The sequence below is a fragment of the Sphaerodactylus townsendi genome, linkage group LG02, assembly GCF_021028975.2.
Source record: "Sphaerodactylus townsendi isolate TG3544 linkage group LG02, MPM_Stown_v2.3, whole genome shotgun sequence".
Lineage (NCBI taxonomy): Eukaryota > Metazoa > Chordata > Lepidosauria > Squamata > Sphaerodactylidae > Sphaerodactylus > Sphaerodactylus townsendi.
The window spans coordinates 118395471-118422452 of record NC_059426.1 but is presented as its reverse complement, the minus strand read 5'-3'; the positions used below and the strand labels follow the sequence as shown (position 1 = coordinate 118422452).

At 40.7% G+C, this 26982-nt stretch overlaps 1 protein-coding gene across 4 annotated transcripts in view; it reads right to left on the bottom strand.

The window, feature by feature from the left end:
* ZFYVE26 (zinc finger FYVE-type containing 26) overlaps positions 1-26982 on the bottom strand; it is a 58235-nt gene that overhangs the window by 7551 nt on the left and 23702 nt on the right. The window contains exons 16-38 of one of the 4 annotated variants that reach the window (XM_048483988.1): positions 26232-26495; positions 25973-26083; positions 24988-25152; positions 24034-24264; positions 23505-23610; positions 21592-22331; positions 20822-21018; positions 20482-20586; positions 18972-19094; positions 18099-18275; positions 17524-17770; positions 16470-16568; positions 14937-15094; positions 14558-14730; positions 13691-13722; positions 12505-12629; positions 11479-11699; positions 10006-10153; positions 8800-9009; positions 6348-6566; positions 5831-6028; positions 4703-4905; positions 2661-2802 (exon numbers count right to left, since the gene is read on the bottom strand). In XM_048483988.1, the coding sequence (XP_048339945.1) occupies positions 2661-2802; positions 4703-4905; positions 5831-6028; positions 6348-6566; positions 8800-9009; positions 10006-10153; positions 11479-11699; positions 12505-12629; positions 13691-13722; positions 14558-14730; positions 14937-15094; positions 16470-16568; positions 17524-17770; positions 18099-18275; positions 18972-19094; positions 20482-20586; positions 20822-21018; positions 21592-22331; positions 23505-23610; positions 24034-24264; positions 24988-25152; positions 25973-26083; positions 26232-26495 (4394 nt within the window). The remainder of the gene's footprint in view (positions 1-2660; positions 2803-4702; positions 4906-5830; positions 6029-6347; positions 6567-8799; positions 9010-10005; positions 10154-11478; positions 11700-12504; positions 12630-13690; positions 13723-14557; positions 14731-14936; positions 15095-16469; positions 16569-17523; positions 17771-18098; positions 18276-18971; positions 19095-20481; positions 20587-20821; positions 21019-21591; positions 22332-23504; positions 23611-24033; positions 24265-24987; positions 25153-25972; positions 26084-26231; positions 26496-26982) is intronic. The other 3 variants (XM_048483989.1, XM_048483990.1, XM_048483991.1) reach the window with 3 other exon arrangements.

Below are 26982 nucleotides of genomic sequence, written 5' to 3'. Positions count from 1 at the left end.
GTTTGATATTTTTGATGTTATTTTCTGCCTTCAAAGATAGAAAGAGTGTTTTGGAACACAGAAGAAACACACAGTTGTAACGTTTCCTTATAATTGCAGCCATTAGAAAAGTTGGTTTCTTCCATGTATTTTTATGTTGCACTTGTAGTTTTATTCAATATTATATGCTAGGTAAAGTTAGTTTTCAGTTATTTCAACCTGCTGCAAATCAGTGTATTAAAGTTATGTGATTTCTTTGGTTGGGAGATGGCAGGCATACAGATGTCATGGTTCAGAATCACACCCTCTTCACAAGTCTCTGCTAGGAGAGACATAAAACACCAAAAACAACATTTACACAAGAAATACCCTTAGGCTATCTTTATGTGCCGAAGAAATTTGCTTTTAGAACAAAATGAATTAAGTGCTAAATTGTAAGTTCTAAAATATGTTATTCTAAGACCTGGGTAACTTTATATCTCTGTTAAAGGATTCCAGCGTAAACAGCTTCTCTTGACATTCTGACAATTTGTACCAATAGATAAGTCAAATGTGCAACCAAACTGTTATTTAAGATTTCGAAACCGTGATGACGACAGTGCCAACTGATAACAAAGGATGTTTATGTACTTTGCACTGTTTGATGATGTTTTATGATGCACTGGCTGTAAATTCCCTCCCCATGGATTTCCCTATATAAAGGGGTCTCTAGATCTATAACACCGAGCTCCTCCCCACTGCTACTTGTCTTGTTACTCTGAATAAAATCTTGTTTATTCATTTACCTCTCGCCTCCTGGCATTCTTCCCTGTCCTCCCCCGCCTGGAGCGGGTAGCCAGCCTCTGTTGCTTCTAGAGCAACAAAATTACCACATTACTGGTGTGGTAATGAAGACAAGAGCACTACATAGATAGCATCTGAATTATGTGCAGCTGGGAAACCAGAATTGCACCAGGCAGCAATATAGTGAAGCCCTACAAAATGGCCATGTGTCAAAATCATAATCAGAGAGAACCAAATTCTCCCTAAGTAGGGGTTCCAGCAAAGTTTGCATTTTTTTCAGTTCCCCACTACATGAAAGTGCTACACAGTAACAACCGAAGCTGTAGCAAACTAAACTCCACCAGTCTTACTATGACGGACTGGGAAAGAAAGACGTATATATAATTTTTCAGAAAAAAAGCAATCAATTTCAAGAACAAAACCCACATAATACCTTTTAATCAGAACCAATCAAAACACAAGCCGGTGTCCAAGCTTTCAATTTTACAGAATCAACTGGGTACTATACAAATAAAATAAAGGGGGCAAACAATGCCTTCCCTGAAGGCTTAGCCACTCAAATCTGGATAACAGGACAGCCTTGAGAAGGCACACCCATCTCCAACCTCACAACAGACTGGCAAATGCTCACATCCTGATTTCATCAGCAAACTGACTAAACCACCTTGCACCCTTTCTCCCAAACGTTTATTTAATCTTAAACCTCCTATTTATTCAGTAAGGCTCCATCAACCTTCCAGAGTGGTTTTGTTTTAGCAACCCAAGTTCATTCAGACTTGGAATGCCCCTGATTTTAATTTCGTTAGCATAGTTCAAAACTCATCAAGAGTTGGGCACCGTCAAGTCTTAATCCAATCAAGCCTTTTTCCATACCATTGTCTGTGCCTGGGAACAGAACTCTGCTTTGTTCTAGGAAGACTGCTCCTCTTATCCTTGCCATAAGGTCAATTTTTCCTATAAATGAACCCCAAGATCAATGGTAAACTACATTTGGATGTCCTCCTTGTGCCTATGAGCAATGTAGGTCCCTGCCTCTTGCTCCTCTTCACTTCTGCAATGGAAAAAATAACCCCCACCTCCAATCTATCCCTATTGCTCATATCTGTATTTTATTACGGTCCTTAAAACTCTTTGTGTGTGTTTACAACTTGTGTGTGTTTGTTTACTGTTTTTAATCCTTAAATAACATTGTAACCCTCCTCCTTCAATTCTGATTTTTTAGTGGATTTCTTCATGTGAACTCTATACCCAGGAGCAGATTACCCAAATTACCCTCCTCTTGCATTGCAGGTCTGTTCTCAACTAATTCTCCAACCAAAAGGGAACAGACCAGATTAATTTAGGTAACACTGGTCATTAACAAAGGTCTTGTCAGAATTCTTGGCAGAATGCTGATTTATATGAAGATAGTGTCAGGAAGAAATAATAAACAGAATTCTCCCACTGCAAATCAAGTCACCAGTACTGAAAATGTCTCTCTAACACCAGACAAAATACACAGGTCCCTTGATGGGTGACACCAATCTGAAACTAAGATACCTCCCTTAAAAAATTGCCAATGATATCTTATCTGCAGAATATGTAGTGAATAACTGACCTGGCGCTACATAGGGGTCAGAATTGCCTCTAGAATTGCAGAGGTTTTTTTGGTTGTTTTTTTAAAAAAACTTTTGGGTTCTTCGGAACTATCACTGCAAAATTCCTACTTGAGGAGAGGGTTCTCTATACCTCCTTAAGGCTATGTCACCCCTCCCTCCAACATAATGAAAAGTAAGCCTGTGAAAGGAGAGTAACTGGAATAACTTGTGAAAAGCTGACACATCTGCATTGTGTATTTTGCAATCATAGTATTCCATTTTGATGTATGAAGCGGCAGAATTTTAGGCAGCATTCAGTACCTTGCAAGCAACTTCCATTTTCATTTGATTGTTTCCAAAAAGTGTGGGTACAGCCAAGTCAGCTCTAGGCAAAGAACTCAGTTTTTCACACTGATGGAGGAACTTTGTTACTTCCATTTGAAGCTCAACTGTACTGAGGTGCCTAAATTTAAGAAAAATGAATTTCATTAGCCATCACAAAATCACATTTTAAGCACTGAACTCATTTTCTTTTTCCAGAAATAAGAACTGTGCATCACTTAATGAACAGAAACAGCCCATAACACATGTATTATTGTAGTTCAAACATACATTCCTGTGTGTGAAATGGTGGCCTGAGGCTTATTTTATCTCACTGAATGGAGAAACATCAGCTGAGAAAAATTACTTATGCACCTCTCACCATTCCTAGAGTGGGAGACCAAATGTGACAGGTGAAGCCGTGCAGTCCTGATAGACAGTTGGGGGCTTCTGATCCCATCAAGAACAGTGATGTAACTGCAGGCTATGAATAGCCCCTATGACCCACCCCACACCTTTTTGTGTACTTTCATTACTGTTCTTTTCTTTTTAATCTCTTACTTTATGGACTCTCCTTTCTGACAATTGAAAACTTGGCTGATGTGAAATTATGTCTCTTACTTCTTGAGAGTCATGTTCATACATGTTAAAATTTCTGCTGATAACAAAAAAAAAAACCTGCCAAGAAAGCCCTAAGATTTACAACTGCTCAACAACTGCAATTAATAGAGAAGTTTGCTAGTTTTCAAAGCAAACAGAAGAGAGATAAGACTAAAAAAATCTCAAAACTGTCTCCTTGGAGATTTACAGAAGGAAATGAACAATGTTAAGGCCATAGGTGTGTAGGGGTGAAAGCTCGCTTCTCAGAGACTTCTTAAAGCTGGTTTGAATCCTGAAAACATTTTGAATACCACGGATTCTATGATTGGAATGAATGAGTGTTTTCTGAGTTGACAAAAATCAAGAAAGCTGGACTTGCTGCGCTCTCAGGTTGTTTGAAAATTTTCTCTACCCTTTTTTACTTCTTTTTTCTAAATGACTTTTTTAAAATCTGAAATTATATATTTTTAAAAAAACACTTAATTTGGGTGTGTATTAAACAAAGATTAGATTCAGAAGGACCCAAAAGCATTATTTAAAATGTGGGAATATACCCAAAAAGAATTAGTCCTCCAATATCCCCATCAGTGTCTCCCATAGAGGTATACTATGATAAGAATATGAGGAAAAAAATAGTTTTGTAACATATGAACATATCCATTCTTAAGTAGAAACCAAGTCTTGGCAAAAGATAAAGGATGAAGGCAAAACAGTAAAATGGATACTATCTATACAACATTTCAAGATTTAAAAAGGACATCCACACATAGTAAGAAACAGAATAAGGGAGATGACAGAATTTGAAAAGGTGGAAGTGTGGCAAAAAGATCATTTATTAGGATAAATTTATAAGCTATTACTTCAATTTAACACAAAAACAAGTTAAAACACGTATGGTTAGGTGGGTGCAAAATTTCGAGGAAGAAATCTCACCAACACTGGGAAATATTTGGGAAATATATGAAATTTACAGCTGGTCATACATTGAGAGAAAATTGGTACTAACTGTTTTAACGGTGGTATATTACTCCAATGGATATCAAGAAAACAAGTACACTATTGTTTCTTTGTCTTGATAGAACTGAAATGGTTGTTTTGATATGATTTGTAACATTTTTTCTGTCTGTTTAGATCTATTAAAAATCTTTTTAAAAACATACATTTCTGTTCCATAAGGTAAAGCCCAATATATATTCCTAAGGATACATGGAGAAAAACCATTCTGTTGAAATATAACCAAGAACACATTTTTTAAAGGAAGTCAGAATTCCACAGTCACAAAAACCTTAAAATAGTTAAGCTAAATCCAGTCCACTGATTAGGTCTATTCACATTTAAAGTAGAAATCCCAAAGTAAATCTACCTTTTATTTCTTTATCATAACAGTGTGGCCAATGAAGTGTGAAATCTGCTATCATTGTTAAACAAAGTTTTATTGTTACCTTGACACATCAGTCGCAGACATTTTTTTACGGAATGTGCACTGGGCTTTTTTCCTTCCTGAGGTCCTTGAAACTTCCTGTAGGTAAACTTTGAGATGATCCTTAACTTTCAGTAGCCATCTCTGTCTGCCTCCCAGTTCAGTATATGACTTTGCCTTGTGAGTGAAAAATCTAATACACGTCATGGCAGCACGGACTTGATCCTGGAAGACAGATTTTTTCAAAGATATGGGTAAACTTTAAAACTAAAGTGTCATGTAATCGTTTTACAAACATACCCCTCCACCCACTCACTCCTTTCAAGGTTGGTTGAAGGACAGGAAACCTTCCAGTGTATAGTTTGAGTGTACAGAGGATTCTATACAGACAAAATGATGTGAGGTGTTTGGTTACCTATTTCTATGTATCTCCTCTAAGTTACAAAAACAAACAAAATCCTCCAACTACCCACACAGTAAAAGTTTCCTTAAGTGTAAACATTTTCCTGCACTCCAGTCCAGCAGCCAAAGATCATTCTTAGTGATGATCAGATCAAGAGAGGGATGGAGCCTGCAAGGGAGATAGACTCTAGTGCTTCCCCTCCTTTAGATTTAAGAGGATTTGTTTCAGAAGAAGGGAATACCTCCAGCCTATGTATCATGTCCAGGCAACCCAGGGTTCTTAAAAAGGAAATCCTTCTGCTTTGCCATCTTTTGCATCTGCAGAAAGCACCCGTATCATCCCCCTGCACTTTCAGACATCAGTTAAGTGGCCCATATCAGGTTTGATTTTAGAAAGGGATAGGATAACTTGAAACTAATTTTATATAATGAATTATATAACTGCGGGTGGGATACGGCAACAAAAATCCTTTGTATTTATGGAAGACCCAATATATTTATCTAGTATTCTAACCCAATATATTTATCTAGTACTTATTTCCAAGAAAATCTGGGAACTTTTTTTTTACATACCAAATCATACCAAATAAATAAGACCCCCAAATTCTGTTTATACTCAATTAAAAACAAAAAGTTTGAAGGAAATCTAAGTTTGCCAGGAACCAAATTCAAAACCTCATGAACTTCTGTAATTAAGTACAATGTTCAACATTACAACAATACGAATATATCAGCTCCAGACTTGGACCTTCATAAACTGCTGCAGTTCATACAGAATATGGAAATAATTCTTCTTCTGCAAGTGCTTGCAAGCTGCAATGAGATAAACACCCCAGCTGCCCAGGCTGGGATCAATGGTTTCCAGCAGGTTCTCCAGCAGGTGAAGCTTCCCACTTTTATAACTTGGGACAAAGACCCCTTCAATAAACACTTCCGGTGGGCTTTCCTGTATCAGTGAAGAGGGGGGAAATACATTTAGATAGTGGAATACCATATAACTATAGAGTGAAACTAATAAAGCTTTACCTATGAAAATAGCCAGAATTTTGCACCCTTTGACCCTAATAACTGGGGAAAGTATAAATATGGACAGAAACAAGTTTTACCACCAACACTTTGCAAGATATTATGCAGAGTGTGTGTGGACATTCAGAAGACATGGGTCAGCATTTCAGACTGGATGAGTCCTCAGAGATGCTTCTCAAGGAGCCTGCCAACTACATACATACTGTAGGACAGCAGGAATAACAAGCTGCACAACTTACCTTGTTTAGCAAGTGCAGCAGTGCTTCCCGCATGCAGCCATGCCTCATATAAAAGCTAATGATGGCTAGATTGGTGCCATAATTGTGTAAATAAAAGAGGCACTCTTGGTAGTAGCTGTTATGCTGGATCTTCCCCTCGGGTATCATCTCCAGACACAGGCTTCGTGTTCTCAGTACAGTTTCCAGTTCCCTCAATGTGGCAAAGTAGTCATCATCCTGCTATTAAGGCAAACAATAAATGAATTCTGTCTAGAAACAGAGAAATGATCTTCCACAGCCCAGTTTCCAATACTCGAGAGATGTCTACCATGAAGCAAGTCCATAGAGGCTCTCAAGGATGGGCTTAATGAACATAGGCATGGAAAGTGCCGTGCTGCTGCAATATTTCAATCTGGTACCAAGCTGGTCTATTCTACAGCAATGCATAGTACATGATGTTGTCACTGTCATATTAAATTAATAGTGGCAAGAGTGCTATTTACAAGTTGCAGGTTACAACAAGTATCCACACATTGTGGGATATTTACAGCAGCTCTCTGGGCAAACAGGCAGCGAGGAATCCAGCAGCGTCCTCTTTCCAAGGAACTGGAATTTTTACAGTTGACTTGAAAAGCCACCTGTTTTCTGTGTCAGGATTTAACAGGATTGCAGCACTCAGGTGCTTGTTTAACGATAACATGCCTGAATACAGTCAGACTAACATTTTGTCTCATATCAGTCATACTTATTCCAATTCCTTTCATCTTGCTCCTACTGCTACCCTATACAGCTGAAGGTGTGAAGGAAACAGTTCTCATTGAGGATTTGGGAGGACCCAACTGACTCCAAACTAAGACAAGATACTCTTGATAGCACTTAAGCAGACTTTTTGGGTATACAAATGATTGAAATTGTGACTTGGGGGTGGGGGTTGCTGGATATAACACCATAAAATGTTCTCACAGCAGTAATAAAACATTTTGAAAACATTTTAAGTCATATGACACTTAAAACAATGTGGGTCCATATTTAATCTTATGTTCTGATGTTCTAGATATAGTTTGCCACCTTTGGTAGAATGGCACTTTTGGGAGAATGGCAGTATTTATAGTGGCAATATTTGTTGGTATCTAAATATGGCCCTGTGCCATTAAGTGTCTCAGAGTCCTTTATTTCTAGAAACTCTAATTGAATCAAGGCATCCAATATTCATAACTATTTGATGTTGATTAAAAATATGATAAACAGAGTCTTAGGCATGAATGGAATAAGGAGCTATATTGCCAAAATAATGGGATATGGCCTTAAAGTTTATACTTGCTCTCTCCACAGAGCCTAAATTGAGACTTGTTTGGCAAAAAATTATGTTTAGGATACAATGGACACCACAGAGACTCTTTAGCAAGATAATGAATGAAGTTTCTAATTGCTGGCATTGTAACTCACAGGAATCATCCTTTAAACGTATACTTTGGGTGTGTGACACCCAAAAATTAGATTAAAACACTTTGCTGTAAAAAAGCTGGACGGCCATCTGTCAGGAGTGCTTTGATTGTGTATCCCTGTATTGCAGGGGGTTGGACTTGATGGTCCTTGGGGTCTCTTCAAATTCTATGATTCCCTCCCGATGTTGCAAAGCCAGAGCAGTCAGGACCAAAGATGGCAGATGCTGTGCCATCAAAAGCATTAACTGCCCACATTTTCTTCAGGCCTGTTGGAAACCTAATGGGCAACCTCACAGATCACCCAGCATCTAATTTTTTTGGTATACAAATAATTGAAATTGTGACGGGGGGGGGGGGGGGGGGGGATATAACACCATAAAATGTTTTCACAGCAGTAATAAAACATTTTGAAAACATTTTAAGTCATATGATACTTAAAACATTTTAAAATGTTATAACAATTGTTAAGCATTTTGAAATCATTTTGAAAACATCAAAATGTATTTATGCTGTGTGGCATAGACTATTGCTGTGTTCAGATTTATGAGTTGGGGCATGTTCCATAATGTGATTGTGACTTTGATATGACCTGGTGCAAAAAATTGTTGTTTGGTCATGGTGGGGGAGGGCAGCTGCCCATATTTGGAGGGGGGGCGCGCAAAACTCAGATTTTGCCCTGGCCTCCATTTTTCCTGGCTAAGCCTCTGCTTGAGCCAGTCACAGTTCTTTCGGAATCCTCTCAGCCCCATCTGCCCAACAAGGTGTCTGCTGTGGGGAGAGGAAGGGAAGGAATTTGTAAGCCACTTTGAGACTTCTTACGGTTGAACAAAGTGGACCATAAATCCAAACTTTTAGGCTTATTTTCCATAATCCCAACTTCTCTGGGTTCACAACAGGTGCAGAAGGTCAGTAATGTTGATGCGTGGCTGGTGGCTACAAAGGACTGCATTTCCATGTGGTCAGGACCACTGTTCAGAGGCCTCAGTGCAAGACAGAAGGGTTGAAGGAGGGAAATTTGGATTTCTTACCACAGAAAGAATAGGCTTCACAGTGGTCTCCAGGTACTGGATAATATCTTGAACCAGTCTTGTGCCCAGGTTCAGCTGATTCAAATCTCGTGGGGGCTTGATGCATCGGCTGAATTTCTCTCTGGCAGCAGTTAGATTGCCTGCTTTAAGACAAGCCATTCCCCATGCATGCCATGCACCAGCAGGATCCAGGCCAGTCTTTGTAGAAACCTAAAAACCATGGTATAGTACTGAAAATGATCACCAAAAATGAATAATCTTCCCTTGAGTTTTATATGGCCATCTTTTTCTGAGGGAAAAATGAGTAGATATACAACAGTATTTTGGAAGCATTTCTTTTGATTAAATATACTGAAAGTTTTTACTTTCTATATCAGAAGAGAAAAGTAATTGCTCGCATATAATGCTAATACTCTGCCGTACTAATGACCAAATCTTTCTTCAGATAGATAAAAAGATATCTTCCCCCACCCCCCCAAAGTTTCAAATCAGATGTTCCTTCATGAAGAGAGAAGGGGATCAATTTCAGACTAACTCATTTGACAGGAAAAACTTTTTTGTGGAAAAAGGGAGAATGATTTCCTTTAGCCGCCAAAAATCTCAGGACAGTTTCCCTGTGCAAACAAGCATCTTAAATTCTTAAATTCACATTGTTTATGCTATAATTATTTTGGATGTCATAGAGGATTAACAGGGCAATGGAAAATGGAAAAATGAAAAAAGAGTGACCAGTGCAGATGTTCTACAATGAAATGGGATTTCAGGATTACCAACCAACTGGTTATAAAGTAAACTGATCAATAGCACATTACTAATCTGCACCTAAATGTATTGGAAAAGGTGTAGAAAAATTTTAAAGCTCACAACTTATGAATGAGCAACTATTCACTTTTAGAAGACCATCTTTTCACTGTCCATGTCAAGTAAAAAAAAGGTCTGGTATTTCAGTCACAACATACCAGTTACAATTGGTTACTACCGTACTGATCGGCTGCAGTATTAGTTGATTAATATACCATGAACTGCACTAAAGCCAAACCACTTACTTTCGAGGCTGTGCAAGTCACAGGGTGGAGGGCACAATGCATTCAAAACACAGAACTGTGCATTGTCTACGTAGTATGAATAACCAAAAGGACCAATACTTGAAGCAACCCATAGATGTGAACCAGTTCTCCATAGCTTCAGCTCTTCATCTAAATTTACCTCTACAGCAAGTTGATAGTATTCTGCTTCCAAAAGTTGATTTCGTAGCCTTGTAACTGCTGCAGGCTGCAGTATCTGATCCAGAGATGGTACATGACGATATGCAGCAGTCACCAAAATAGTCAACACATCTACTTTGCTGATGTAACTGTTGGGACATTCAAATGAGGTAGATGAGAATGTTACTCTGCAAAATTTAGCACAACTCTTACGTAGATGTTATTCACTCCCTGATACAACACTGTCTGCTCCAACAAAGCACTAGTAACAGCAGACACAGCTACTCGGGTTTTGGTCTATTAGACCCACCTGTCCATAAAGCAGCATTTATTGTACAAAACTCAGGCAAATATCTAGAACTGAAAAAATTTAATCCCACCATTGTGACACCCAAGCCTATGCATGTTTATATGGACACAAGTCCTACTGTTCAACAGAATTTACTTGCAAGTCTTCATAGGTTTTCAGCTGGAGAGTTTCACCCAAAACTTATTCACAGAACCAGTACAAAGAGGGAAGGTGGGAGGCAACAGGGAACAAGAACACAACACCAATACTATGCTGGAATAAACTAGTCACAACTTTACTGATTACAGCCACTGGTAGGGGTCAAGGGACAAATTCATGCCAGTGATGCCCTCCCCCCATTGTCCAGTGGCAATCTTCCTAGCCTGCCTGTTGGATGAAACTACCTGGGATGGCAGACCTTGGGATTTTACACAGGTGCAAACCACTGCATGGTTCCTCTGCCATCTGGAAGTGAAGCCAGACAGCAGCCCCTGAGCAGGGCAGGCCACCAATGGCTCCACCCCCATGAACCTGAAAGGAATCCTTAAGAGAGAGGAGATGAGCATGCAGGCACTTCACTGCCCCACCCCCAACAGATCCAGCCCCATGCCCATAACACCTACCACAAAGTTGTGACAAAACATACAAACTGCAACCAACAAAAACACCCTTCAAGCCCACAAATGAAGGAAAGGGGGGAAGCTGAGATGACTGATTGTTGGCTCTACAGCAGGACCCAGCTAAAAAGGGGGCCAGGTGGACCAGAGAGGGAACCTTGTCTTTCCGGTCCACTCAAGCACTTCTAGTATCATTCAGAATTGGCACTGGAGCCATCAGAGCAAAACCCCAGTCAAAATGGTCGGCCTTGCCAGGCCACCATGGCAATGAGAAGAGGCATCTCCAGTTCCTCATGTCTCACTCCTTATTCCATGTCTCAAACCACCTTCTTGTGCCTTGCTTTTCACCAACAGAAGGGAGGAAGTTCCCTTCCAGGAGCAGAGCTCTGCTCTAAGTATTTTGGATCCAGCCTTGATTTTCTACTTCAACAGATTCATTCACAGATGCTTTTGTGAAATAATTGCATTTGAAAAGTTATAAACCAGAGTTCATCCCCAGAGAAAAAAATTCTATATTCTTAATAGTTTTTTTAAATAAAGGAAGCAAACAAGTTAATAACCCTTTTACCTGTCGCAAAGAGCTAAATCTTGGCTTCTTCCAGCTTTTACAAACATCATTTTGGCACTGAAAAGAAGCTGCTTCATGATATCTGTGAGGAGCCCAGCATCCATTTCGGGGTTTGTCAGGCCCTGAGACAGCTTACAACAGTGCTCGATCAACTGGTGACCACAAGCTACGCTATCTGAGTGCAGATTGGAGATGGCAATGCACAAGGAAGCGCTGGGAGCCTGAATATCAACAGGGAAACAGAAAATATCAGGTAAGCTAACCACAGGCAAGGAGAGAGGAACACCAACTGATCAGCGCAACCCTACCTAAGTCAAGGGAACTGGCACAAACAGATTAAAGGGTCTCCTGTTCACTATGTACTCCAGATGATAGAAATTAAGATTTCATTTCTCCCTTTATATTGTGGGTGGACATACAGGCTTGGATCCTATGTTTTGGTTGTCCACTAAGAAAAAAGTTGGAGGGCATAAATGAAATAAAGTTTAAAAATGCAGCAATTCAGCCAGTTGAAAAGGGGGAGTCATTTTAGACATTTAATTCAACTGCAAACCCTTTTTCTTCTTATGCTGGATTTAGGGGGTCTCTTTACCCTCATGGCCATAATTTCGGGGCACAGGCCCACCACAGTGGAAGTGGGCATGTGTCAAAAAGTTCACTTTTGAGAGTGATGCGCTGTTTGTGCAAAACTAGTTTTGATCAAGCTACAACTAGTACATTAAGTAGTTCTTGGGCTGTAATTCTAAACACACTTAACTTGAAGAGTTCCACTCAACCCAGGAGCCAGACCACTGAAGAAACATGCTCAGGACTGTACTGTCTGCTTCAGTTTTAAGGGACATTCATATACTTGCAAAAAGCCTCTCTCTCTCTCTCCCCCCATAGTTCACTACTGGTAACTCCTTTCCTACTTTCTCTTTCCTTCTAGCTTTTCCATGAGTCTTTTCTGCTATGTCCCTCTTTTTCCCTTCTTGTCCTACCCCTCTATAAAGAAGTATGTTCCAAATTTTAAGAATACCTACTTACCTGTTCATAATAAAACTCACTGCGCACAGTTTCATTCTCTTCTTCTCTCAAAGAAAGAAGCCATTCGGGCTCTGCTGTCTTTGGTACTTGCATCACTACAGAGTAATCTGAATGTTCAGATGTCTCTGTTCCATGAGAGAAATGTAACAATTTATTATAAGAATGTTTGCAAAAGCTTTCTGGAATTTTTGTGGAAAATTCAAGGAAGCTATCAGCCCCATCCAAGGGGGAAAGGAGCTGAATCAATCACTGGAGGCAATGCAGAGCCACGCCAACAGATTTGCCCTCTCCAGGGGCCTTGTCCTGGTGGAGGGGTGTATCTGCTGGGGAGCAGCTACTGCGGCCCTCCATGGTGCTCAGTGCCACACCAGTGTTCTGGCGCTCCCACCACCTCAGGCATAGCAGGGGTGGTCTGGAAGTGTGGCTGGGGCAGGAGCCAACACAACTTCCACTCAGTGGTAGGATTCAAATAATTTAACAACCGGTTCCGAAAGGACTCTGTGGTGGGATTACACCGGTTCTCTGAACTGGACCAAAAAATTAGCTACTGGTTCTACTGAATAGGTGCAAATAGGCTGAATCCCACCACTGCTTCCACCCAGTCACTGCCACCAATATGCTGATACCTCGGGCTTTGGACTTAAACCATTGGCATAAGTTCATTAAGCCCAATGGGGGCTTTCTGGTGGCAAGGAGGCTTTTTTGTGCTTTTTGCCTCCCGGCATGACTAAAAAGTCTCTTTGGGAATGGCGGAGCTTGGGCTTTCTGCCCTTTGGATGGGGCTGCCCACTTCTAGAAGCAGAGGCCAGGCATTAAAATGTTTGAATTGTTGCAATGAGATTTTTTTCTAAAAGCCTCAGTTAGCAGTTTCAACTTTCTATTTGCAAGGCAGAGGACGGGAAAAAACATAGGATGGTTCCTTATAACTGACAGAGATCCATATTTTCAAAACATGCCCAGCTTCCTAAATTTGCCATCTCTTCAACAATAAGCTAACTCAATGAGAGAGACTTTCCTTGAACACAGGAGATGCTGTATTAGCCTGCTCCAGCCACGAAGTTTTTGTTAGTCTTTAACAAACCACAGTAATGTTTTTACATCTTCTAAAAGCACAAGCTAAGAGCCAGAGAACCCAAATATGAACCCAGCTCCCCATTATAAGCTAGCACAATGTTGTTTTCCTTACCTTCTTCTTGATCCTTGTCCTCATTGTTTGCACTATAAATTGTGAGAAAGGAAGAATATTGATACCCACCCTAATATTATAAGAAGGATTTCAATTCAGTCAGGATTTTTATGATTCTTTATTTTTCCTATGCCCCAAACAGAAGGGTGCTATTACCATGATTTTGGGATTCTACAATTGACCTCACAAGAACCTTAGACTTTTTGCCCTCTTGGTTTGCCACATTGTTGAATGTTTTCTCTAGTGCAACTATAGTGCCCACTCTGCTCCTGTACAAACATAGCAACTAATAGATAAAAGCCTCTGAAATAATGGAAGTCAATCATACTGTATAAAATCAAAAGAGCATGTGCCATAGTGAATCACAGCCAATCAAATGGGAGATCTAATTCGAACATCTGAAAACTGCATCTCTCATCTTCCACACAATTTACTGGGTTGAACTATTCTGCTCAACTAAGAAAAGAGGCTCCCACTAAAAGACCCCCCCCCCACTTAACTGAGCAGAGCAGTAAGAAACACCTCATAACTTTTGCACGTACACAACAGCTTTCTTACTTTCAAACCCTTTATTTTAATCTCAAGTCTTTCACATGATGGCACGAAATGAAACTGCTAGTTGGTCCTTCCACATGCCTAAATTTTACAAAAGGTATTGCCACAAAGTGACTAGAAGTGACAGCATACTGCTTGGGAATTGACTGTAGGTCTTTGGGAAGAATGGTATTACAAGCTAGGAAACTATTAGGATCAACTTCCTAGAACCAAGAAAAACCCCAAACCATTCAGCAAAGTATTACATTAACTAAAATGGCCATAGCTCAATATTCAGGACTCCAGATGAACAGAGAAAGAGTATTCACATACCTTACTGTATCTTGGAGTAAAACCGTTGAACATTCCTTGTTGTAGTAGTAATTGTAGCACTGGTCACAGACACGAGCCAGGTTTTCCCTACAAGCTCCTACCACCATTTTCTTGGTAGAACACGAGCTGCACACAAGTCTTCCGCAACGTCTGCAGTGATGCCGTCTATTGAACTGAGACATGAGAGAAGAAGACTGCATGAAGTAGAACTAGTGTTATAGCCAGCACCATTCATCACACTCAAGAAACCTAAATATCAAGTCCTCCTTGGGAGCAGCAGTAATGTGAAGCTATTTTAAGTTGTTCCTAGGCCTCTAGGCAACTACCTATTCAGGCAGCTAACCAGTATGTCGACACAGTCCTGGTGGAGCTTCCTTACCATAGTAAAACGTTCAGTTTTGCAGACCATGCATGTTCCTTCGGTTTCATCTGGGATCCACTGGTGTTTCAGTGGGGGCCTCTCAGGTGGCACAAATTCCTGAACAGAAACACTCTGAGGCAGACTTCTTTCTCCTGGGCTTGATGAACGTGTTGCATCTTAAAACCAAAACCAACAGGAAATTGAATTACCACTTTCATATAGTGGTAAATAATGAACAAGATATTCTCACATCACTGCTTTTCAAGAAAGGAAACAGCAGAACTGAATCATTTTATCTCCTGCGGCCTTCATTTCTCATGCCTGCAGTCACATATTCCAGCACTGCAGACATGAGAGAAATGGAGGCTTATTTACACGAGATCAGTCAACAAAGGACTTCAGAACTACTGTTAAGAAAACAAACCATATTCTGCCCATATTATGTTTAAGACATTTGGGATTTTCTTTCCAAATCACAAAACTGATATGATATGGCAGTTTTCTCAGAATGACCCACTGCTTGAACACTGTTCCTGCACAGGAACTAGGAACTAAGAGTGATAAGTGATAACTCTGGGCTAAATGAACTTATTTCTGGTTCATCACAGAGACTGAAGCTTCGACACCTTTATTCAAAAGTGCAGAACTCTGGATGGTGAGATGAAAGGTAGTTCATCACCACTACCACACACTGTAGATATCCACCACCTGTCCCTATTGGCACAAATCAAGTGCTTTTTCAGAAATATCTGGATATGATATAAATGTTAAGAAGGTATAGTAGGGTTTTTGCTTCCTTCCTTTTATCAAAGGGTTCATTTGGCATCGTAGTGAGGAGGAGACTGAAGGTTCAGGCTTCCCAGGAGGCACAGTACCCAAAAACCCAACAAAACCTTAGGAATTACTGAGTGCTCACAGCATATGGTGAGAAAACAGACCATAAACAAGGCAACAGAGGAGCTGTTTTCCAGATAAAAAAGTTTAGAGCTGGCAGACAAAGCCTATCTTGATTGTGAGCCACTGAAGCTTTCTTGATGCAATCTCATGTTCACCCACTACCACTTCCTACTGGGGGAAAAACAGCGCTAACATTAAAAGGAAAGGGGGCTTCTTACAGCTCAGTTTTTGGTATTCTAGGGATCATCTGCCCACTGGTAAAGTAAAATGGATATATATTCATTGTCATCAATGAGGGCTCCATGTGTTCACTTTGCAACAGCTTTAGACTTTTTCTAGTTTTCACAGGTGTGGGTCAGACAAAATGTTATGCTACACCTAGATGTTACCTGAACAGAACTCAGGCTCATGAGTACCTCTCTACTGTTCCCACCTCCTCTTCTTGAGCCTGCTCAAATTTTCGGCGGCTGGCAAGCCTATTTGCCATTTTGTCTAAGAAAAGGGGAAGCTTGAGGCTCTTTCATACACCTCAGCCTTCCTACAGAAATCATAAAGATCTATAACAGAAGCAGAAGTCAAGACTAGGACAAGAGGATTAACTGAAATAAATACAAACAGCTGAACATGGCCTAATGATTATGCCCTTTTCCTTACCAGGAAAACCAGGAGAATATAACTCCGTTGATCCTGATTTAGACAATGTGCCAGATTCAGATACCTGACAAAGACTCTCTTGAATCTGAATAATGGAATCTAGACAAAAGAAAGAATAGTTAAAATACTGGTTAGTTATTTGTTTTTAATCACCAAAAAGGAAGATTATGATCATCAGAGTAGCATGCAGAAACATTCATCCAAAATGGGATTAATTTGTGTGACACAAGTGACTATAGCTGTGGTCCAGTTTTGTTCACAAATTATTTATCAGCTATCTAGTATGCAACACTGGGTGTAACATTCAGATTTTGCATCTAAACTATTGAAGGCAGGTAGATATTTAGGACCAGAGGGTGAACAGTTTAACCATACTAGAAGGGTTTTGCCTGAGTATATTTTACAGGAGTGCAAAGTTTAGTTTACAAAACATAAACATTTGGGTGACATGGGGTTCCTTGTGACTGCAAGCCCCACAAATACTAAAAAATAACTGGATATGTTTAGCCTGGAGAACAGCAGTCTCTGGAGAGACAGGATTACACTCTTCAAATAGCTGAAAGGCTACCACATGCAAGAGGGCCAAGATTCATTCTCTGTTATTCTAGAGGGAAAGACAAGTTCTAATGGACTTAAGTTCAGGAAGGGAGATTTTGGTTAATGTCAAGAAAAACCTCCTAACAGTAAGAGTGGCTAGGTGAATAGAGGGGTCTGCCTTGACAGGAGTTTTCAAGCTGATGAACAGCCATATGTCAGAACACTCTACTTGGAATTTCCAGCACAGAGTGGATGTCTGTGTGGTGGGGGCAGGGTTAGACAAGGATCCTGTGACCCGATTGTCAGTAGTGGTCACAGAACTACATCTGGCTGGAAGGGGATTGGAGGAAACAAATGGGGCAGCACTGAGGCCCTGAAGGTAAGTGCCCACGCACCACCCCCCCAGAATTCCAGAACACATCACAATGAGAATAGCAGCAGCCAGCACTCTCCTTTATATCCTCCAGAATCTATGACAATTGGTAAAAAATGCAAGAATGCTGCCAAACGCAGTCACCTGATCTCTTCTCTTTTAATGAAAAGGGGAAGTCGAGGGCTTTCCCTGCATATTTGGAAAGCAAAGCATCAACATCTTCCACAGTGAAACCTATCTCCTGCCCAGCCAACAGCTGGTGCAGTGTCTGTATGGCCACGGCAGCCCAATCCACTTTCATGTTCATCAGAAGCTGTTCCAGCATGAGCAGTGGGTTGCAGGAGAGGTGAGAATAGTTAGCACGGTAAGCCTCGGGAAGAGTCAGCAACACCTTGTACACAGGAGACAAAGAAGAATTGGCACTTCAGAAATAGCCGCAGTGGTTGACCACATCACTCTAAGAAGTTGAAGTGAAAACAAAATGCTGAGTACTAGCTTGTGCTTGAATCATGGCTCAACATCCCTTTGGTCTTACACAATGTGATTGGCTTTCATTATTTCTGAAGCTTTCTTCCTTTAGCTGCCAGGAGGGCAAACAGTCTGAAGTTCTTGTGTGAATGCCAAGACCACAGTAACAGCACCCTTTTGTCTTGCACATGCAATCTGCACTACTAAAAGCAAAATTCAGCAATACAGCTGAGAACTTGGCTCTCACCTACCTTGGATCCCATATAAAGTGCCTGAATTTCATTATGGCGCATAACTGTTAAGTGCCTGTAGAAATATGTTGTGAGGTAATCCGCAAGGAAGTGAGAAGCTGCCAAGCTGGGATGTTTATCAAGACATTGTTCACTTATGACAAGTTGAATGTCTGGGTCTTCTATCCTTTGTAAGAGCTACAAAGATTAAAATCACATAGATCATTCAGATGAGACATTAAAATATGAAAGGCACAGTACGTTAGAAGTCAACAATACCACAAGGATCTGAGCATACTTCAGTTCCTTCTACTGTAAAGCAGTAATGCACACTACAAAGAAAATGTAGTGCACCAAATTTCTAATATGGTGCCATTTGCAGTTAATACAAGACTTTGGTCTAAAGTATTTTAGAAAGTGAATCCTCAACCATTTTGGATTTAACATTTTCCATTTATCACCAACTAACCATCAATTTCACAGCACTTTGATTCAGAAGTCTGCTTAGCTTCATCACCATGAAATAAGCCACCTACGGGTGGCTGAATTACAAGGCAGGGGAGTACCTTTTTGTAACTACTCAGCAATCAAGTGTAAAGCACAGAAGAGAGATGTGGTCAAGTGTGCACCCAGGAGCCACACATCTCAGGTACTTCTGGGTACACATTTTCAGATACCTGCACGTCTAAACATGGAGACTTCCGTGGATGCATTCACTGAAAGGTGAATTCTTTCCCATAATTTACAAATCAACTCATCACCTATGATTTATACCTTATGACCCTCAAAGAGAAAACAAACACAGCCTAGCAGATGCTACCTAGATATCCTCAATCTCACCAAGGATGTGGGTGGGGAAAGAATGACTTTGGGGACAGATCAAAAAATGGTTACCAGCAAAGCCTTCTCCATATCTCCCATCTCCAGCAAGTAAAGGAGATGCTTCTGGTGAAGAGTGATTAACTGATCTCTTGGAATAGGATACAGATTGCCCCATTCTTCACATAATTCATACTCCTAGAATTCAAAAAAGTATACACATGACTCTTACACTTGCTTTCTAGGAATTCCATTTTGCAGACTTATTGTCAAATATAAACCAGAAATCCAGTTAGTCACACAACAGGCATAGTCTTCAGAGGAAAATCATATACAGTACCATCTTTTTAACATAAGGACATCACTATACAACCTTTAAAGTTCCAGAATTTTTATACCATTTCCACATCTTCCCAAATATGTTCATTTTTTGGTATTCTCCCTGTAGTGGATGTCCATAACTGCTAAACCGTATCTTCAAACAATGTAGTTTCAGAGTTAATACATAACAGTCTTTCAGTATTTCTTATCCATCACTCTGGCAGATACAAATGCATGTAGAAACACTAGTCTCACGAAGACCACCTAGGTCAAAAAGCCTAATATAAAAAAGTTTCCTCTCAGCCATATTTCATAATAATTTGAACATATTTTGACAGCCTATAAAGTGTTAAATACAATCAAAGCATCTTATTTTTTTGTCTTTCTGTATATGCATCTTCCATATAACGTGGCAAAGGAGGCTAAGGGATTTGATGGAGGGGGGGCGGCTGGGGGTACTGGTGGTGGTGATGAGCTGGTCTTTTCTATATGTGATCCTGACATACCTAAGACAGTAAGTATCTTCTTCCTTGTACCTGCAACTCTATTATGGATGCAAGTTTGGTTTTGGTTTTTACTTTGCACACCTAACCATCTGAATCTTAATAGAAGGAAATTACTTGTCATTAAGAGAATGAAAGATGTAAAGGAATTTGGAGATATATATATGGAGATATATATATGGATCCTGAAATTCGTGACTGGATAGCTGTAGCAGGGAAGAACTGAAATTGTTCCTATCTTCCATAAGCAGTGCTTCATTTATGGTACAGACAAAAGGATTATCTCATTCCCTTTCCACTCCTCACTACAGTCAACTAACAGGTGTGGCTGTATGCAAATCCCTTGATACAAAGAATAAACTTTGCCAGAACTGGAAATGGGTCCAGAGAAGGAGAAGGCAAGGAAGAACTGGACCACTGAAACATAGACCTCAATGGTCATCTAGTCCAATTCCCTGCATAACACAGGAAATTCACAAGTACCTTCCCTAACCCACCGCACTGCTCCCCCTGCTGAATGTCCAAAAGAAGGCAAAAAATCTCCAGGATCCAATGATTGCTTCCCACTGGCAGTTTGCAGGATCTGAGCCATTCTACTGATAAGGATATAGGAAATTAGGGGAAGATTTTAAAAAGTAACTTACAGTGCCATAATAAAAAGAGAAGTCTTGCAACAAAAAGTTTTATTCCAGCATAAGCTTCAGTGGACTATGGAAGGATCAGTTTCCCAAAACTCCCACTGACATACAAGACACTCCTACCTTTGCCTCCAGAATCACCCTCAGAACAGCCTGAGGATTATCAACGCAGGCTATTTTGAGATCCTGCCAGTCAAGCCACACAGGGATGTCTTGTAGACTTAGAATCTAGTAAAATAAACCCAACAACTTTGTTATTTGTGTGAGAAGGGTAGCCTTGCTGGTCTGCAATTGAAAATCTAGATTTGAGTCTTGATTTTCAGGGGAGAAGGTTACAAGAGAAAAAATTCCCTTCATCAGATATAATCTCCTATCTGACAAAATGTCCCCTATCTGACTCTCAAAAGGCAGTCTCCAAATTCACCATCATAAAAGGGGTAAGGCATTGGGAGAAAACATTCACCTTTTGGTAAACCTGAAGTTCTTTCGTCTTGCTCTGTAGATCAAATCTGAGTGCTTCAGACACCTCAGGGTCACAGGTGCAATAAGCTAAAATGTCCAGACAAGCCTTCAGGGGCCACTTATCCAGACAGCGCAAGGCCAGCCGACTCCTCAGCATGGCGTCCCTCACTCGGAAAAGATGCTGCCAACCTTCTGGACCTGGAGGGAAAGTGTGAAAGACTCACTTCTGCACTCTGCACATTCCAGTTGCACAACATTAACCCAAGGATCACACCAGAATATAGTGACAGCATTTCTATTGCACACGCTCTCATTTTCCTACCTTGATATTGGTGTCTGTCACCTATTTTATCCCAGAACTACATATTTTTTTAAAATTTCCTACATCTCTCTTCTCTCCCCACCCCCCATAACAAGTTAACTTTTTTCAGGCCTCCAAGACTATTATGGAGATGTTACCTTTACGGACGGATAATCCTCTGAAAGTCTGCACAGGAATTATCACCCCGACCCAAACTGTGCATTAAGCCCAACACAAATAACATGCAACCTTTGTTTTACTGGAACTATTACCCACCCACTCAATGTGAAGTCAGCATTGTTAAAGCCTTAAATGGTTAAAATAAACAGTCACCACACTCAAAACAAAGTGGGGTGAGAAGAGGACAAAATGTGCTTTTTTGTCTCTCCACCGAAACGAATGGAGCAAGCCCCTGGTTTTTGATTCACTCTCCAAGATGTCATCTACAAGAAAACAAAACACTTTTTTACCATCAGCAGCAGCACAGCTCAGCACAGCGTCCCTCACAGTGACCAGTTCTTCCATACCCTGGCTGTAGAGATCCAAGATTTTCAGGGCTCTAAGCCAATCGCCTGCTGTTAGTGCTTGCTCAAAGATTTCCATTAGCACCTCAACAGCTCTGACTGAATGCCATCCCATGAAGAGCAAGGAGATGTAGGGCTTGCCACAGAGTTTACTAGCCAAACTGTTTCCCTCATCCAGAGGGTCTTGCAAGGGTTGGCTCATAGTAAGAAGAAAGCTCTCCAAGAACGGGAATTCCTTTAACAACACTTCACATTCCTTGGAAATTTGCTCCATGGACAAGGGAAGTTCGCGTCTGCCTCGGAACTCTATCCATGACAGGCTCGTTTTGGGGGCTCTCTGAACATCTGATGCACTGAGACAAGCCACGGTGGCTGTTAACGTTGACTGAGACTTCAGGAAAGAGAGGGAAGAAGTAGTGAGCATGTGCTGCTTCTGTTCAGCCAGTGAGGAGGAGGAATGGCTGGAAGTGTCCTCAGAGTCCATGGCTGGATTGTGGATGGGTATCTCAACATCAGGCAAACAGTGATATGCATGGAGGTGGGCTAAGCTGCTTATATTGGTTAGGAGCGACCTAATCTGGCTGCTTTGCCGGGTGTTGCACAGAGGCAGCGCCTCACAGCAATAGTGTATTATCACTTGCTGCACATTTAAATTCAGTTGTTCTTTGACCAGCAGCAGAGACAACCTGTAGGATACAGAAATACAATATACATAGCAAACTAAGATCAACTTAGGGGCTGTAGCCAGTCCTATGCCCTTATATGCATATATAAGCCACACACAATTTCCACATTCAAAGTGGCTTAGATCCCACTCAGAACTTCTTTGGACATTGGAGGCATTTTAACCATTTTCCATCTCATATAGCAGCCCTTATCACACTCCCCCTCCAAATGCTTCTCCTGGAGAATCAGGGAACCCCCAAAAAATAGGTTGGAAGTGGAGCTGCGGGGCGGGAGAGGGGGAGAAACAGAGGACTCCCAGGGGAAGGGGGAACTGGCAAAAACCGCCCTCCCCTTCAGACTGTGAAAATTGAAGGCAAGTTTCAAGCCTTACACTTTAAAAAAGAATACAACAGACACTCCAAACACAGGAGTTAAACAACTGGAATGAGATGACATCATCTCGTAGCAACTGTAACACCTCCATTTGTCTGGAGATCTGGGGATCCATGCTGGCTTCTGAAGTATGTTTTAAAAGTTTATTATCCCCTGCCCCCTCAAAGCAGGCTTTAGGTAAAGTGTGCTAGAGGTCATATGAGGGCAGGGAGAATGGGCGCATTACTGCAGGACACTGATCTGTGCAGATGCAATACAACTTCCCCTAATTCCCTATGCAAATTTTGTAGATGTGGAAGCACCCACAGGCAACAAACAAACAAATCATGGAAGCACAAACCCAGGGCAGGAGAACACAATTTGCAAGAAAATGAATTATTCCTGCACTGAGTCAGAAAAATCTGAAGAGGTGGGGACAACAACAATGTGCCATACAGGCTGCTTGCCCTGCATGAAAAAGAGAGGAATTTAATGCTGAGAAAGGGTGGAATAAGACATGGGTTTGTAATTGGCCTCAGTTTTCAGTAGAGAATTCAGAGGTACCACCAAGAACCGGGAGGGAGTATTTCTGATTTTACATTTTCTCAGTTGGCTAACAGACGCTCAGATCATACACCGTCAAAGAAAAGATAGATACAAACTGACTATTCCCAATTTTTCAACATTCAGAGCTAGTCATGTCTTGGCTACTGCAAATTAATCAGTTTTTTTAAAAAATGCCACTTGAAATGGAACCCATTTAACACAACAAAAATCAAAAGTGTGGATTACAATCAAATGGGTGTCTAAAAGCCACTTACTTGTTGGGAGAAACCTGCCTCTCAAACAAGAGCTGGGACAGCAACTGAGAAGGGCTCTGCTGGAGCAACAGGAAGGGGTTTCCTACTTGAACTTCAGCAGACCGATCTAGAATGGAAGGAAAGATATTGACATATCTCTTTTGTAGCTAGGATTCAGTCCCACACCATACCTCCAACGTCTATTTTCCAAGCCTCACACCTTATGGTGAAGGTGAACTCTTCAAAATTCCCCCATTAGGATATTCAGTTTCCAAATATTTATTGTTTAGATTTCCCTCAAACAAATCTTCAACTTTTTATTAATTCACACTTAGATTAATTTCACACCTAGATCAATTTCACACCTAGATTAGTTTCTACTTCCTAAAACATAAGTGAACAGTGAGACAAAGATACGTAATTAAGATTTAATTTACTGAAACATGTTTAAGATAAAAGTTAAAGTCCAAATAAATTGAAAAATTATAGAAAGTTGCTGGTAAAGCAGTGGTGTACAGAACATCTCATTTCTAGGGCTGAGATCTCTCACCTAGTTCTGGATTGAGGCTCTGGAGGACAACAGCAGCCAACTTGTTAATATAAGCAAAGAAGTTCTGCACGTAGACAGGCTGCATTTTGCTTTCCCCCTGTGTACTCTGAGTATGAAGGTCCAGTGTTCTCAGCAACAGTTTGATTTGATTATAAACTGGATGTGATTCTAATTCTGCAGGTTTCAAAGAAGCTTGTTCTACCAATGAGGCAAGCAAGTTACTTTTGGAATCTAGTTTTTAAAAAAAAGGTCAGAGAAATTAGAATTGAGATATTTCATCACGTTAGCATGCAAGAACTGTAGTTCTCTTCCTCTCCCCACAATTACATCCCACAGACGTTTCATTACACATTTCATTCAAGCTGGAAGGTATGTTCCATCACGATGGAATCTACCAGCAAGAGAAATATGATGGAAGAGTTCCACCTAAGTATGCTGCAAAGATGGAAATAAGAAGAATTAAACTATATTCTTTGCTATTTGCACTAGATGTGTGAGGCAATCAATCACTATTTACTCAGTTTTATTAAGTTATCAGCTTTCATTAAGAAATAACTCAGTTAATGGAAATATGAACTGTAAGCACTGAATAGTGAAGTCCTCAATCCTGAAAGCAACATTCATATAAAAAAATAATAATATTGAATGCTGAAGTGAAGGTCCTGAAAATATTTGGAGCTAAACTCAGAGGTGGTCTTAACCACAGGGCATCTGGGGCAGCTGCCCTGGGCTATGTGAGGCCCCAAGTACCAATGCCCCCCCCCCCCCCCAAAGCAAGAAAGAAGCAGCAGCTACCCATTGCATGCATGTTCACAGCCCCATGAGGGGCTCAGGAAGTGGCTGACTGCTACATGCATCTGCCTTCCCTATCAAGGGCTTTGGCAGAAGTCAGCATGAGAAAAAGATTTATGAACAACCAAGTGATCAGAAGTTTATTTGAAGAAATATACATACCTGAAGAATTCTCTGCATTTGCTAGTCTCTCCAGGATTTGATCAAAGCGCTGTGATAATACAACCTGATTAGTAATACAGTCCTCTGTCAGGTTTGGATAACAAGTCTGCAATAGATCAACAGCACTGCAGTGGAAGTGACTACTTATTTGCCCACAGGAGATTTCTGCTGGGAAACAGAGGAGGAGACTATATGTATCAAATCTCGGTATCATTTTACATATAAGTATGTCAAGTCACACAAAAGATGTTTAAGCATTAGAAATGGTTGAACAACTTTCAAGCCAGCAGATGGATGTACAAAGCAGCCTTGTATACCCAATAATCTGTCCCAATACTCTATACTCTCTGGTGGCTTCGCAAGGACTCCAGCTTACATCTTCTCTCACTTGAGCAAATACATAGTGCAATTTCCCATACTCAGATTTCTGTACCGGGAAAAGTATACACACAACTATCTGAAATGTCTCAAAGAAATGTCACGTACACCAATCAAGCAGCCAAGAAAAGCTGCCCAGTCACAGCAGACAATATATTCAGATAGGTCTCTCACCTCACTAACTACCATTCCTCCAGGACCTTAATTTGGATGCTCCTGTTGCCAATATCTACTTTATTGTACATGAGAAGTGGGAAATGTTAACATCTCGTTAACAACAGAAAAATTGTTCTAAGCCTTTACAAGCAATAGTTGTTTTTGAAGAAGGGCTGGAAACAAGTAACATGCACTGCCAGATGTTTACAAATGGGAGCAGAGCTCTCTTGAGATTCTGCTGATGCTATCTGATTCTACACATTATATTTGGCTGGGCAATCCCTGCCATATGTATTTCTGTTGGATATACAAGCAGAGGAGTAAAATGTACATTTAGTTTGGGATAATAATGTATAAATATGCACAAGCCCTAGCAATGAACAAACTATTAGCCAGGCTAATCAGCTGAAGCCTACTTGGATGAACACCTGACATGAAGCAGCACAGTTACCTGACTGAGGATGCCCTTGAGACGTATTGATAATTATACTTAGTTGTTGAAGAAATGCTGGGAACCCTTTCAAGCCGTCAGGGCACATAAGAACAGAATCAAGTCTTCGTCCTGTTATCAGATGTAGAAGGCAAAATAAGAAGAACAAAGTACAAGGCTAACAGAATTGCATTTAAGTTTCCTGGCGACCTGTTTCCTCAGGTTACTTTTAAGGCTACAAATTCAGAACACAGTACAATGATTAGTAAGAGAAACCTACCCTTCATTTCAAGGCTGTTATGCAACTTCCTCTCTGCCATTTCTAAGAGCTGCTTGCAGGTCTTCCACAGGTGACACTGGGTAGCTGCCAAGTCAAATATGGCCATGGCAGAAGAGCAGAGGCCTTCCAGGACATCTCTCAGGGGGTCTGTATGCTCCAGCTGGATACTATTTGACCAGAAGCCTTCTTGGAGCATAGGAACAAGGCCTCCCGAAGGTGTAAGCAGCTTATCAGTAACATCTGAAATGGAGTAAAACACCATACCTAAAGGAAGTCAACAGAAAAATGAGTAGGTTGCTTGGAATACTCTTTCAGCTTTTTTATTTTGCCCAAGTCTGGGAATGCAGAATTCCCTTTCTCTGATGTTTTGGTTCATTTTAGACAACACAGAAAACTGAGGGTGCTTACAACCTCACTGTTTCAGGGGCATGATGGAACTCGTATTTGCAAGTGCAGTGTTTTGATCCTTTGCACCACAGTTCACAGGTCCACAAAGAGCAAACATGCATATGCAAAACAAAGGACAAGTGAGAGAATGATGGACAAAACTAAACTAAACAAATTTCTGATGCAGAGATAACTCATGACATGTCCTAGTACCCACACTGTACTCCACAACACATCTATGTGTTGCTTAGTCACCCTTTAGAGAAATAACTCAGGGCTATTACAAGCCTGCACAACTTCTGATCCACCAGGCTAAGCACAGTACATAACCTATTAATTATGTACAGGCTATGCACAGTATATA